This window comes from Exophiala viscosa, assembly GCF_022695815.1.
Source record: "Exophiala viscosa unplaced genomic scaffold EDD37scaffold_6, whole genome shotgun sequence".
In the NCBI taxonomy this organism is placed as follows: domain Eukaryota; kingdom Fungi; phylum Ascomycota; class Eurotiomycetes; order Chaetothyriales; family Herpotrichiellaceae; genus Exophiala; species Exophiala viscosa.
This window is the reverse complement of record NW_026944358.1, coordinates 584,515-598,034: the sequence shown is the minus strand read 5'-3', so window position 1 is coordinate 598,034 and position 13,520 is coordinate 584,515. Positions and strand designations below refer to the sequence as shown.

General features: G+C 51.8%; 6 protein-coding genes across 6 annotated transcripts; 2 read left to right on the top strand and 4 right to left on the bottom strand.

Moving 5' to 3' along the window:
* Positions 1–86: 86 nt before the first annotated feature.
* EDD37DRAFT_658130 (1-aminocyclopropane-1-carboxylate synthase) lies at positions 87–1,433 on the top strand (the record flags this gene model as incomplete). The annotated part of the gene is made up of 2 exons (XM_062818950.1): positions 87–523; positions 599–1,433. 2 exons carry the CDS (start codon positions 87–89, stop codon positions 1,431–1,433), a joined length of 1,272 nt encoding a protein of 423 aa, XP_062669484.1.
* Positions 1,434–1,675: 242 nt separating this feature from the next.
* On the bottom strand, positions 1,676–2,509 carry EDD37DRAFT_609810 (lipase/esterase; the record flags this gene model as incomplete). The annotated part of the gene is made up of 1 exon (XM_062815161.1): positions 1,676–2,509. One exon carries the CDS (start codon positions 2,507–2,509, stop codon positions 1,676–1,678), a length of 834 nt encoding a protein of 277 aa, XP_062669483.1.
* A 1,717-nt stretch (positions 2,510–4,226) lies between these two features.
* Positions 4,227–6,676, top strand: EDD37DRAFT_430280 (MFS transporter). The gene is made up of 4 exons (XM_062812665.1): positions 4,227–4,771; positions 4,844–5,668; positions 5,720–5,807; positions 5,861–6,676. The coding sequence occupies exons 1-4, from the start codon at positions 4,688–4,690 to the stop codon at positions 6,484–6,486; spliced, it is 1,623 nt and encodes a 540-aa protein (XP_062669482.1). The 5' UTR covers positions 4,227–4,687; the 3' UTR covers positions 6,487–6,676.
* On the bottom strand, positions 6,664–8,257 carry EDD37DRAFT_430099 (uncharacterized protein). Its single transcript, XM_062812664.1, has one exon. The coding sequence runs from the start codon at positions 7,901–7,903 to the stop codon at positions 6,866–6,868; it is 1,038 nt and encodes a 345-aa protein (XP_062669481.1). The 5' UTR covers positions 7,904–8,257; the 3' UTR covers positions 6,664–6,865.
* EDD37DRAFT_430098 (uncharacterized protein) lies at positions 8,258–11,880 on the bottom strand. The gene is made up of 4 exons (XM_062812663.1): positions 11,472–11,880; positions 9,990–11,396; positions 9,219–9,937; positions 8,258–9,167 (listed from the first exon to the last, which is right to left on the bottom strand). Exons 1-4 carry the CDS (start codon positions 11,472–11,474, stop codon positions 8,612–8,614), a joined length of 2,685 nt encoding a protein of 894 aa, XP_062669480.1. The 5' UTR covers positions 11,475–11,880; the 3' UTR covers positions 8,258–8,611.
* Positions 11,881–12,511: 631 nt separating this feature from the next.
* Positions 12,512–13,385, bottom strand: EDD37DRAFT_658126 (3-oxoacyl-reductase; the record flags this gene model as incomplete). The annotated part of the gene is made up of 3 exons (XM_062818949.1): positions 12,512–12,535; positions 12,586–12,745; positions 12,814–13,385. The coding sequence occupies 3 exons, from the start codon at positions 13,383–13,385 to the stop codon at positions 12,512–12,514; spliced, it is 756 nt and encodes a 251-aa protein (XP_062669479.1).
* Between the last annotated feature and the right edge of the window lie 135 nt (positions 13,386–13,520).

Genomic DNA, 13,520 nt, shown 5'->3' with positions numbered 1-13,520 from the left:
ATGCAAGTCTGTCACCGTTTCCATGACCGTTTCCCCGTTTTCAAGGCATGTCTGTCCCGTCTGCGATCAGACACCAGTGCAGGAGCATGGGCTACATCTCGAAACGCGCCCTCGACAATCTGATTCCAAACAAACTTCATGAGATCCGCTCCCATTGCTTCCACAATCAATATGACGCGCAAAACAATCCAGACGGCATTGTCGCCCTGGCCGTCGCGGAAAACAAACTCATGCGCGAAGAGATTGTTGACCATATCAATAAGCATATGAACATCAATCCCTGGCATCTGACCTATGGCCAAGGGCCGCAAGGTGATCCTGCCCTGCGAAAAGCTCTGGCCAGTGTCGTCCAAGAGGTCTTCACGCCGTCGACCGAGATCACCGAAAGCCACATCTGCATATGCAATGGGGCTGGCAGTGCAGTGGACAATCTATGCTTCTGCATGGGGGAGCCAGGAGATGGTGTCCTCGTCGGTCGACCGCTATATGTCGGCTTCTTTCCAGACACTGAAGCTCGAGCGAAGTAAGCACGTCGTTCCGTTCCTCCCGCCGTCCCGGAACTCACAGCGTCTGCTCGGGCACTTACGACTTATCCCAGAATCAAGCCTGTCCTCGTCGGCTTCGGAGATGTCAATCCCACATCCGCAGCCGCCGTGTCTGCTTACGAAGAGGCATTCCACCGTTCCAATGCCGCGGGAGTGACCATCCGCGCCATCCTGATCTCGAGCCCACATAATCCCCTCGGCCGCCCATACTCAAACGACTTTCTCATTGGTATACTGAAGCTTTGTTCCAAGCTCAACATTCACTTAATCTCGGATGAAGTCTACGCGAAGTCACACTTCCCGAGCAAAGATATCCCCGAGCCGCCGCCGTTCGTATCAGTCTTGTCCTTTCCCCTGAAGGAGTATATCGACCCATCCCTAGTACATGTCATATATGCCATGAGTAAGGACTTTTGCGCCAACGGAACGCGCATAGGGGCGCTCATATCCCCTTTCAATGTGCAGCTTATGAGATCGTTCCGTGCGGTCGCCAGCTTCACGAGGGCCTCGCAGCTTGCGGAGCACTCGTGGCTAAATCTCATCACGGACAAGCCATTTCTGGAAACGTACTTTCCTCTCTTTCAGTCTCGCATGACTGAAGCGTATGAATTCACAACGTCCTTTTTGAAAGAAAAGAACATTCCTTACAATGCGGCGAGCGTGACGAGTTTCATCTGGATCGACCTCTCGAGATACTTGCGTGAGGACAGCCTGGACGCTGAACTAGAGTTGAACTGGCGTATGGCACGGGGAGGTGTCTGGCTTGCAATGGGTGCCAGTTTTGCTAGTGAGAGGAATGGCAATTTCAGGTTGACCTTTGCCACACCGAGGGAGGAATTGGAACTCGGTCTCGAAAGGTACGTGGTGCGAGAGTGGGATCATTGCTAGGACTGGTTGAGAGCTGACCAGTGCATGAACAGATTGATGAAAGTCCTCAACGAGGTCGAACAAGAGACAAAGACCAAGCGATAGAACAAAACGTGAATTTACTGTGCCTGGCAAGGTGGTATCTCGAACGTTACCAGACACCCGACCAAAGCTCCTCCTGAGCAGCCATTTCATGCTACCACGATGTCGCCACTGCTATGACGATTGTCTTTCAGAGAAGTGATAACCACCACAAACGCAGCCTATTCCGAAGCCTTCATTGGCCATAAGCTATCCAAGAATTCTTCCGTTGCTTTCTGCAGAGACTGGCGCTGCTCAACACTCGCTCCTCGAAAGACATGATCAGCGCCTACGACTGGGTGAAAAGTGATAGGTACATTCGCTCGCTTCAGAGCACCCCCAAGCAAAGTACTCTGATGAAAGGGAACAAGGTGATCGTCTGTGCCGTGAGCGATGAAGAAGGGTGGCGTCGAGGCGGATACGTAGGTCATCGGATTCGCTCTCTTGACCTTGTCTGGATGCTCAGTGATATTTCCACCAATATACCTGGACTCGGGCGAGTTCGCGTGGTTGTGCATCTGACTTCCGGGCGGAGCGTGGTCGTCCATTTGGAGGAAATCTGTCGGCCCATAGTAGTCGACGACACCCTGCACAGCGCTTGAGACGTCGAGATATTCACCCACGTCGAATTCCTTGATATCTCCCGTTGCACCGATCATCGCCGCGAGATGGCCACCTGCTGATTCTCCCCATGCCACCACCCGGTCTGGATCCAGTCGATATCTTTCAGCATTGGCACGTAGCCAGCGAACGGCGGCCTTACAATCTTCAACTGCGGCAGGGGAAGTGGCATCTCCGCTGAGGCGATAGTCAAGGGACGCAATTGCATAGCCTCTGTCGCGCATGTGTTTCGGTATGAGTTCGGTTTCCTTGTTACCATACATGAATGCGCCGCCGTGGATGTAGACAATGACCGGACTTAAAGTGGTGCCTTTGGGAGGAAGGTAGAGGTCGAGTTTCTGTCTCTCATGGCCGTCGCGCACATAGGAGATGTTGTGGATTTCTTCGTATTCCATGATGGGATTCTTTCACGGTTGTCGAATAACTGTGATGGATGATCAGTCGAAAGGAGGAGTGGCAGTCAGTTCAGCTGGACTCAAGACAAGAAGACAACAAAAGGCTTCACATGGCGTTTCATGCTTCCCATTGTGTAACAACGAGGAGTACTGTGACAGGCCATTGTCAATGATAGTGTCGATGAGAGAAGGGACAGTGACATTGAGTTAGTGAAGAAATGAGGCAGTGACTGACTTCGTGAATCCTCCAGTCAATTCACTGCATTTGCGGGGAAGCCGCAACTTTCCTTTCCTTGCCGCGACGTCACACAAGTCAATTCAATTCAACTCACTTGAAATTCTCGCCAGTGATTTTCATATCAAGGAGAGTCTGTGACAGTGTCACTGATTCCACGCTCGACAGCCATCGTCTCGTTGAATGAGGTGATTTCGCACTCGGACATGGACATCAGAATGAAGCATCGGGCGCAGGAGCCGGTCATGTTGTGCCGCACACACCCACCTATTGACCTGCGTGCTGACGACCTTCTCGCTATGACAAGGCATGATACACAACGCCGTTGGGCGATGTGATATCGGATATGCAGATAACATGCCAGTGCTAAGGAAAGACACCAGCGAGCACACCGGAGCAGAGTGCACATATCGAGACATGGCAATCGAGGCAGGTGAGCAAGACCTGACGGTGCAGAGCCTGCCTTGATATCCTGCTCTTTCTCCCGGCAACTTACCGCTCAGTCACGATCTTGAGAAGACATGAATGGGAGACTTTCCAATGGCTGAAACAGTGTCTGAAGCGCATTTCACCGGTTGTGCATGATGCATATTTGGGGTTAGGCATCATCCTCGCTAAGCTGATACCGAGTTGCAGAACTCCAACCACCTCCCTGAATCGAGCAATGTGACGCTGCACCTCGTCCAGGCGCCGCTGTACAATCTTTCAAGCAGAATCCTCCAAGGATGGCAACGCTACTCTCGCATAATGTCGGCAGTCATTTCGGGATTTCTGTCGGATGCATCCACCCGTACGGGCGTCGCCTTGACCCGAGGCGAGTGTCCACCTTATGAGCATGGGTATTTTTCCAGAACTTTGCACACTTCCTTTGCGGAAAGCCTCCAGGCAGCGAGAGCTTCACACAGGGCGTTCCATATGTATTCGAGACTTTGCAGATGAGATCATTCGGTGCTGAAGAATCTCGCATCTGCTGCTGTGAGCTCCACTCTTAGGTCTCGTACCTACCATGCTGGGAGAACTCGCAACTCTCCCTTGAATTGCCCCTTTGTCCTGCTGAAGAGCCGCTTGTTGGTAAGCGAAGTCAGAAATTGATGTCTGGCCCCAATCATGTCCAGGATGCACTGATAAGGTGGCCTTCAACTAATGTACGCTGTGCATATGTGTGCATTGAGAATCTGCCAGATACTCGCCGTGCAAATCATGACTGATCTGAGAAGGTCCCAACTGCGCTGGTGGTGGGAATGGCGATTATCTATCGATGCCCAACTTGATCGTCTTCAGGATCCTACTTCCAGCAGGCCCATCATCCCGGGCGGTGGGAGCCACCCTAGAACGGATTATCACGACGGTAGGACCACCACGCTAGGCAACAGGCTAGCCTGCCCACGGGCCAGGGCCTAGGGGTCACTATTCTTCAACACTGATCCAGTCGTCGAACACCCGGAGAGAACTGTGGTACAATCCGTCGATTCCAGCACCGCTCTGCCATCTCAATCCGCTTCCGCATTCTCGAATTTCCAGCCACCAAAGACCTAATAGGTTCCGAGTGGATCATACTAAATTATGGCTACGGAACCAAAAAGTTTGCATCCTGGCGAGGAAGCCATCCCATCATTCCAGCGAATTGAAACCCTGAAACACGCGCCATTATGACAGCCTAAGCATCTCATCTCCAAGGCTCCGAGGCCAAAACCCCAGAGACCCAGAGAGTCAAACCCCGCAGGACATGGGTGCCTATGACTCCCCGACAACAAATCACCAAGTCCCCATGGTTACTTAAGAACAGCCTCGGGTTCAGCCATTTCGGGGAAGCTGCATGGGAGGTCTTTACCCGGCGTATTGAAACTCTTTGATTTCCTTCCTTCCATCTATCCTGTGTCACTCGACTGCATCCTCATCTCGAGAACGTGGCCAACTTCTCCTTGTGAGACGCTTCAGCGATCATGGCCGTCCACAAAAAGCATGCCGCGTCTCATTCGAGCAGCTACAACAGGCTGGTGACAGTGGCTGCAGCTTTCGGTTCCATGGTATGTTTTTGCACCTTGCGCACAAGTTGCCATGAGGCTTCTCAGCAGGAACTTTACTGATGATCATCGAAGACATATGGGTACTGCTCGGCCATTATTGGTAGCACAATCGGCCAACCGGGATGGTATCATTTCTTTGACCTGCCCGAGGAAGGCCAGCCAGGCTATGGAGGAAAAACTACTCATGCCATTGCGACAGCCAACGGTGTCTACAGCGCAGGCGGAGCAGTCGGATCTCTCTTTGTTATGTGGTCCGCCACTGCTCTCGGTCGCAAGCGAAGCATTCAGCTCGGCGCCATACTGGCAATCATCGGCGGTGCGTTCCAAGGTGGTGCTGCCGCACTCGCCATGTTTCAGGTCGGTCGAGTCATCTCAGGTCTAGGAATCGGCATTCTGGTTACGGCTTGCCCTATGTATCTCGCTGAGCTTGCGCCTCCCGAAAGTCGGGGTTGGCTCGTCGGTCATCACGCGATATTTCTGGTATTCGGATATATGCTTTCGGGCTGGCTTGGTTATGCATGTTACTTCGCAACAGACAAGAACGAATCTTTCGCCTGGAGATTTCCTCTGTGCATTCAGTCGCTGCCCCCGCTTGTCCTGATCATCACCTCGATATGGATTCCCCGATCACCTCGATGGTTGCTTCAACAAGGCAAAATCGAAGAAGCCTGGAAGGTCATTCAAGCGTTACGAAGGTCACCCGAAGATCCGGATGATCTGGTCGCCAGAGAAGAACTGTACCAGACTCGGGAACAACTCGCCCTTGATTCGGCCAAATTGAAAGCTACCGGCTATGGCCCATGGATGGCAGTCATCAAGAAGAAAAGCTACCGCAAACGAATGATCATCGGCTTCCTGACTCAATGGGGAGCCGAGTTTGCTGGGCCGTTGGTCATTGTGAGTATACCTCGATCTTGTCAACTCTTTGCGATCTCTGATAAACATTAGAACAACTATGCGGTCATTTTGTACACCAACCTCGGCCAAACAGGTTCCATGCCTCTTCTCTTGTCTGCTCTTTGGCTGACAACAGCCGGTATGCTTTGTGCGCAGTCAACTCACCACTTTCCATGCTGACACTTCGTGCAGGTTGCCTTTATAACCCTGGCGGTGCCTGGCTCCACGACAGGGTCAATTCCCGCCGCCTGATGTACATGATCGGTATCGCAGGCTGTCTAGTAACTACCTCGCTTCTATGCGCTATGCTCGCCACCTACAGCAGCACTACCAACAAGGGCGGCAACGCAGCCGGCGTGTTTTGTGTGTTCTTCTACCTCACCTTCCAAGGCACTTTCTGCGACACGACAATGTACCTGTACGTTTCCGAGATTTTCCCAACCGAGATCCGTCCCATCGGCATGGGCTTCTCCTTGTTTGGCCAATTCGCCGCCACGCTAATCCTGCTCCAAACCGCCCCCATCGGCTTCGTCACCATTGGCTGGAAGTACTACCTCATCATCGTCTGCTGGTGCATCGTCTACCTACCCATGATCTACTTCTTCTGGCCCGAGACGGCGCGCCTCTCGCTCGAAGAGATCTCCGCCAAATTCGGCGACGATGTCGCCGTGCATGTCAACGATGTGAGCGAAGAGCAGCGCCGCGAACTGGACGAGTTCCTCAAGTCAAAGGACATTGTGCACACGGAAGCGACCAGCAACACGACGCAAAATCAATCGCCGACCGAGATTGAGGAGAAGACGTCGTCGAAAGTGTAGTTACTCGGCAGCAGGTGAGACCTGGCGATGAATCCAAAAGTGATTGTAGCGGGAAAAGGTGCATGTTGAGCAAGTACGGTATATGATCCGCGCATGACTTCTCACAGGTGGTGAGAGAAGCCTAAGCACCCAATTTGGGTATATATTTAAATCTGGCAGAAGCAAGAGATTAGTATCAGATTGTCAACGGCATCTTCAAATGTTTCTTTGAATGACCTTCATCCTGAGTCTATGACTATAATCCTTGTTCTTCCCACAAGATAGCTAGTATGCGCAGCATCAAACTGTATGTCATGTTTATGAAAGAGTTCATGGGAAGAAGGCATCTCCTATAGCACCACTTTGTGTCATGATTGTATGAGAAGTAAAAACTGTGACATTAAAAGATGGCAATGCAGTTTGGCGGACTCGACACTCCGCCAGGCATATTGAACGGAGCGCTCGCAACAAAGAACTCCCACCGATTATGCTGTTTGCATAGCTGACTGAGGCCTTCGAGATCGAAAAGCTCGCCGATCGGCATGCCCCAACCAGCCAGCAAGTATTCGTGCATGAACAACCCCGGCACATCCTGTCCATCGGGTCGCGCATACGATTTCTTCGGCGGATACACCTCGAACGATATCGCGTCGCCAGCAACGGCCGCGAAGCCAGTATCCCAGATCCAGCGGATCATATCTTCTGTTCCTTCGACGCCGGCGTGTTGAGGGTTTGATGATTCAGCATAAGCCGTCTTATCGGCGACCGTCATCTTGGTGTCCCATTCCTGCGTGACGCCAATCCTCACAAACAGGATATCCCCACGCTGGAAACTGACGTTTTCCTCCTCCGCAATCTCCAACAGAGTAGACAATGGAATGGTATGGTCGCTGAACGTCGTGTACGAGATACCCTTTCGCTCCGCGTACGCGGCGTAGTCCAGCAGCACGCCCCGGCCGCATATGCCTTCCTTGGCCCAGAATTGCAGTCCGATCCGGTGGTTCGCCGGATCTCGGATCTCTTCCCTCGTCACTCCACCGTAAAAGACCCTTTTCTGGGGCTCCGTGTCGGTGGGACAAGGCTGGGAAAAATGTCGCAAGCCGTCCCATTGACTGCTCTGTTGTGGGTTGAATGTGAAAATATCGTCAAACGCTACGCCGTCGAGCAGGTCCACGATTTTGTGCTCGCATGGTAGGCGGTTGAAGTTGGCGATCTCCAGCTTTGTCAATTCCCAGCCGACCGTCACGCGACGACCTGTGCGTATGCATGATGCTGCGGCGGCGGCTACCACTTCAGGTGTCAGAAGTACAAGGCGGCCAAGGCCTTCCTCTGGGGACCCCGGAGCGCCAACCCAGACTTGTCGCTTGTTAGGAAGAGAATCGAACGGCGTCGAGTGCAGAGGGTCAATTTGAGCAGTGTCCTCGTCCTTGCCGCCCATTGATGCTATCGAACCGATGACAGGAGTCTATCGGCCAGCGAGGTATGCAGGGAAAGAATTTTGGAGAGGTACTGATATGGAAGTTGTAAGATGCCCGATTGGTCCAATTACTAAAGTGAGCGTAAGCCGTTCGTCTTTGCCGTGTTTGCCGTGGCAAATTTTGCGACAAGGCGTGACTGACTCGAAAAAGTGAGATAGTGAAATCGGAAGCGAATAGTGGTGAGATCGCAAACATTTGCTGTCAATCGATGGCGATTTCATCCATTGGTTTCCCAGTCGAACTTGCCGTCGCTCATCTGATCACAAACTCACAGAGACTTGCAGAGTCTGTGCTCCACTGTTCCCCGCGCTTCGACGTCCGAACTCCGGGCGTACCACAAGTTCAAGAGTCAATGTTATGGGGTTCATGAACAGCGTTTCGGACTTTTACACTATTCAGACCCGCAGCTTGAAGCTTGTGGTTATGTGAAAAAGAGGCGGTCACATGGAGAGAACCCGCGCTCCGGATTCCGGCAGGCTGGGGCATGTTGGGGTCAAGAAAAGAATTCATTGCCCGCAAACAGGACATGCATCGCTCGAGGTGGTGTGACCAAAGGACCATGTGTGGTGGGAAGGCCTCCGAGTCGACATGCTCAAGCTTGCGGCTGATGCGCCAAGTATGCTTCATTGCAATTCCAGGCATACTGACCCGGGTATCAGTTTCAACGGTCAGTCGTTCAGATCAAAGCCCTCCAATATGCGAATGAATTTCTTCGCGAGCCCCCAATATCGCAAATTCCGCAGCATCGTCTGAGCTTCATGACTGATAGCCTTGAGGCCTCCGTTGCCGTAAATATTGTGGACAAGACCTATGCTTGCAGGTCCCCCAACCTCGATCCATGTTGCGACTGCAGTCCTTTGACCGTCAATTCTGTTCGACAGGTCTAGGCGGACAGGACTGATGTGTGCATCTGGTGCGGGTTGAGGCCCAAACTTGATGAATGACAAGATGAACATGTAGCCCATGAAGACTCTCATGATCTCGCATGGTGCAGAGACCAAATATTCATTTGCCACAGAAACGATCTGGGCTGCATGCCATGCCAGATGGCGAGCTTTGTGGGGATTCTTTCCTAGTATCGAAGCGAGCCGACGTTTGGCGGGGAGTAAACTAGGGTCTGGCGGCTTTGAAGCGGAAGCTGATGTTCGAAAGATGTGCACAACAAGGTCCATGGCCTCCTCCGAGCTGTACAAGTGTGAATAGTGACAGATCAGGGACGCAAGGCTGTGATGTCTGGTCAGCTTGACGTGCTTTAGCAAACTGTGAGGTACTTACTTGTAATGTATCAACTCTGCAGTGGTGATCGGTGAATACATTGACTCGCAAATCGTAGTGAGTCCTTGCAGAAGCATGGCCTTGGTCTGTCTTTGAGCCGCAGACATAGAAGGTAATTTGAGATACTCTGGCGTCGACATTATGTCCAACTGTTTCAGGTCCCACAGAAGCCGACCTATGCTTTGTGCACAGAGTCTCTTACTCCAAGCAGGTAGATTTGGAGGCAATGTCTTGCTAGTCAGAAGACTGCGGAGGACCGTTGACGTCGGAGCACCCCGAGCTGTTGACGATAAGCGAGAGTACAGGGCCGCCCATGCTTGAGCAGAAGGTGCATCCCACAGAGGTTCAGCGCATGGCAGATGACTCGGTAGTTCTGGTAGATCAACTGCACCTCTCTTGGACGTCAGTGTGCAGAGGCTGCAGTCGTACTCGAAAACAGACCACGCGATGCGCTTCTCTTCCTCCTCAACCTTCCATTGCATCCATTCAGCGCCTACATTGTCAGCCGACAACACGTGCCTGGCGTCTTCCTTCTCAGGTTCGGCGCTGACACGACTTTTGAGAATGCCCATTCCTCGAAGACAGCCTATTAGTATGCCTCTGCTACAGTCGGCATTTTGATAAAGTCGTCTATTTCCGGACCCGAGAGAGTAAATCTGGTGAAGGCAACAAGCTATGAGGTAGGCCGGTTTGTAGAAGTTTGTGGTATCAGATCCTCCCTGACAGGGTCGTTAGCTCGGGTTCTCCATTGATCCTTGATGTGACACTTACCAGCCACGCGATCATCTGTATGCATATCTCGCTCATTGACGTTGATTGTTCAGTACCTTGTCGATCATCCGAGTACATGGCTCCAATACAGGCCATTGCCGCAAGGGTCACAGTCGGGATCTTGGCCATATTAAATGTTGGAATATGCACCAAAGGCAACACGGCATGGAATTCGCTAAAGTAGAGCTCCAAGGAGTTCTTCAACAGATCCATGGCAGATACCATGCTCACATCTTGAGACAGGTCGAGCTCGGGCAGTAGAGGATTAGACAACAATTGCACGAGACTCCGAATAGGGTCTCCACTATCAGCTGAAGTGGATGTGATGGTCCCCTGAAGGATATCTCGTAAAGGCGGTAGTCGATGCTTCTGTGGCTCGGGATTCCTCGTATGATCGAACGGCCATTGCTGAGCACTAGCTTGTGGTTCAATGATTTTGGCGGATGAATTGACGGGGTTCGGCGGCCTGGACGGCTGAACTCTGGCATCGCTGATGTTATTATTTCTTCCAAAGAACATTGGATCGGTTCCATTCATCATGGTAGACTGGTTTGGCATGAACTGCATATTGCCTGGAGAGTACATTTGGCCAATTGACTGGGCCGTAATGTCGCCATTGTTGGGAGAGTCAAGCTCTAGGTTGAGCCAGTCGACGCCTCCCTCCACCATGCCGATGATCCTTGGGCCGGGATTGGAAGGCACGAAGTTCATGTCGCCAGACAAGAATGCGCCATCATATCCCATGAATGATTGACTGTAATCAGTTGCAATATCGGTCGGACTCGTGTTCGGATACGAGGCCATGTCCAGAGACATCATATTTGAAACATTCGACTCCGAACCCGTGTGATAGAAGTGTGCGTCCTCGTTGAATGTCTGCACACCTGCAGATTTTTGGCCGTTGGTCTGCATATATACCGTGTTGGTCTGGACTAATGATATTTGAGGAGTAGGCTGATTTTGGTAGGCCGTCGGCGATTCGAATGTATTGTTCTGGCATATGCTCGAATCTTGAAATTGCTGGACGCTTTGGGAGTCCGTCTCGATCTTCTCTTCTTGCACTTCACCATCCACTGACGAATCATCATTTGCATATTCGCATGCAACAGATGACTTAGAGCAAGGCATGCATGGTTGCCCACGATCGCACTTCAATTTCTTCTTGACACAGCGAAAACAGGATTTTTGAGCAGATCTTTTTCGGGATATGTAGGCTTGGTGCGCCGTTCGAAGGTGTCGGAGAAGAACATCATTGCGAGAGAATTGACGCCCACATTCGGTGCAGGAGAAATGCTCGCGTCGAGCAGGTGGTAGGTGGGACTGGAGATGACGGGCTAAGTGGCTTGGGCGAGCGACAACGAGACCACACTCTTGACAACGGAGGATTCGAGGTTTCTTTGAATCGGTCTGAAAGAGAGGCCGTCAGTATGGATGGTCAAGCACACCGCCATCAAAGAGTGGACTGGAAGACTATGAGCATACCATGTCGGACGTTCGTGTCAATTGGTGAGCCGCGATATACAGAGGGGAAGATGCTGCTTCAGAGCGTCGACGAAATCATCCGCCTTCGATGATGATTGAAAGACATGTGCGTCGAGCGGCTTCTGCGCAATAGGGCATGCTCGTTCAACAAACATGTGAAGGGCAGAATACCATGTGGGATGCTCGGAAGAGATTCGTTCAGTGTAGATGTATGGACGGCTGATGAGCGTTCGCTTCGTGAGTTGGAGTTGGGTGTCAATGGGTGGATGGAATTGATGATGAGTGAGGGTTGGGCAGGAAAATGAAAAGAGGAGACGGAGATAGGGCTTGACGGGACCCCCATAATGTGAAATCTGGGGAAGGAGTCGATCTTGGTTTCGGGGCACTTTGTGAGACTTGCCGGCTGCACTTGACGTTTAGTCACCCCTAACTACCTTTATCAATTCGCACCTTTCCTGCCCAGGACATGTGCCTCTCTCATCTCTCCTCACGCCTGTCACTATGCGGCAATGATTACCTTGCACTGGTTGCTCATCAACGCTTTTGCAACACCACCTCGCCACTAAATCATGATATCATTTCGACAGGACTTGATCCTGGTCGCAGATGCAGTACCCCTCTGATCTGAGTGCGTGGGAGTATTGCGACACCGGTCAACAGCATCCTCATTCTCGTGCGATTCGAGTGCTTTTCTGTTCGATGAGAACATCAAATGAGTCTATCTCTACGGGTTCTTATCCAACGATGCTGATTCCCTATCTTTTATATCCCAGCTGTTCCTTGATTCTCCCCAGACGTTGATAGGGCGAACCACCACCTTCGTAGCCGGAGCGATCTTCACAAGTCCGGGCAACCTGAACGGTCAGGGCATCATGCTATACACCGCTAAGAGCAGCAGTAAGAGAGGGGAGTCCGAGAGCCTCTCCCTAATCAAACGGACGTTTGCGGGGATGGTGCCACAGAACAAAATCGAAGCCGAAGTCCGCTTGATGCCGGCAACGGCGCAACAACCTGCTTGACTCGTCGCCCTGCTTCTCCAATCATACACATCGGCCGCCGTCAACCTTAATACTTGGTCAGCATTTATCATTCCTCACTTCAGCAGATTTATTACCTCGAGGTTCACCCCCGTGATGAACTCTGCCTCATCACTTGCGAGGTAGCAGCAAGCATTTCCCACGTCGACGGGTGTGCAACCGCGACCCAGTGGGACAGTGGAAACAAATCCCGCTCGATTTTCCTCCGTATCCGGCTTACCAAGGAAAAGATGCGTCCTGCGTTCCACGTTAGTGGATTGCTGAATCATACGGAAAAGTCTCAATCAGCAAGATGATTGACTCACATTCCAGTGCTTCCAACAACTGGACAGACGGCGTTAAAGCGAATCTTCTGGGGCCCATATTCGACAGCCATAGTCTTCGTGGCATTACTGACTGCGGCTTTCGAGGCATTATACCACGTGAGGCCGGGTCGGGGTCGGATACCAGCCGTCGATGCTATGTTGATGAACACTCCAGGTCGTTTGTTGTCGAGAAAATAGGGCACGAGAACACTTGTCGAGAGGAATATCGACCGCACGTTGACGTCCATAACAAGGTCAAAGTCCTTGTCCGTGACTTCCATGGTCGGTTTGTTCTTGTAAGTTGCCCCAGCATTATTGACAATGATATCGAGCCCTCCGAAATGTTCTAGAGCGAATTTGAGCAGGTCGTTCCAGTGTTCCCGTTTTGTCACGTCCGCCACAGAGTACTCGCAGCCGAGCTCGCTAGCTACGGTCTGAGCAGCTTCACCAGATAGGTCGGCAATGATGACTTTGGCACCTTCCTGGGCAAACTTCGTGGCAATGCCTCGACCAAAACCAGAACCACCACCCGTCACTATCGCCACCTTATTTTCAAGCCTGCCGTGTGCCATGATGGGTATCTCAATTCTGAAGACTCGAACAGATGTCTCCGCGAATGCTGGTCATAAGCTTCGTGGTGCAGACGGCAGGCAAGAGGCACTCTTTCCAAAAGAGTCCGAAGTCGGCACCAAACATCTAGCTGTGCC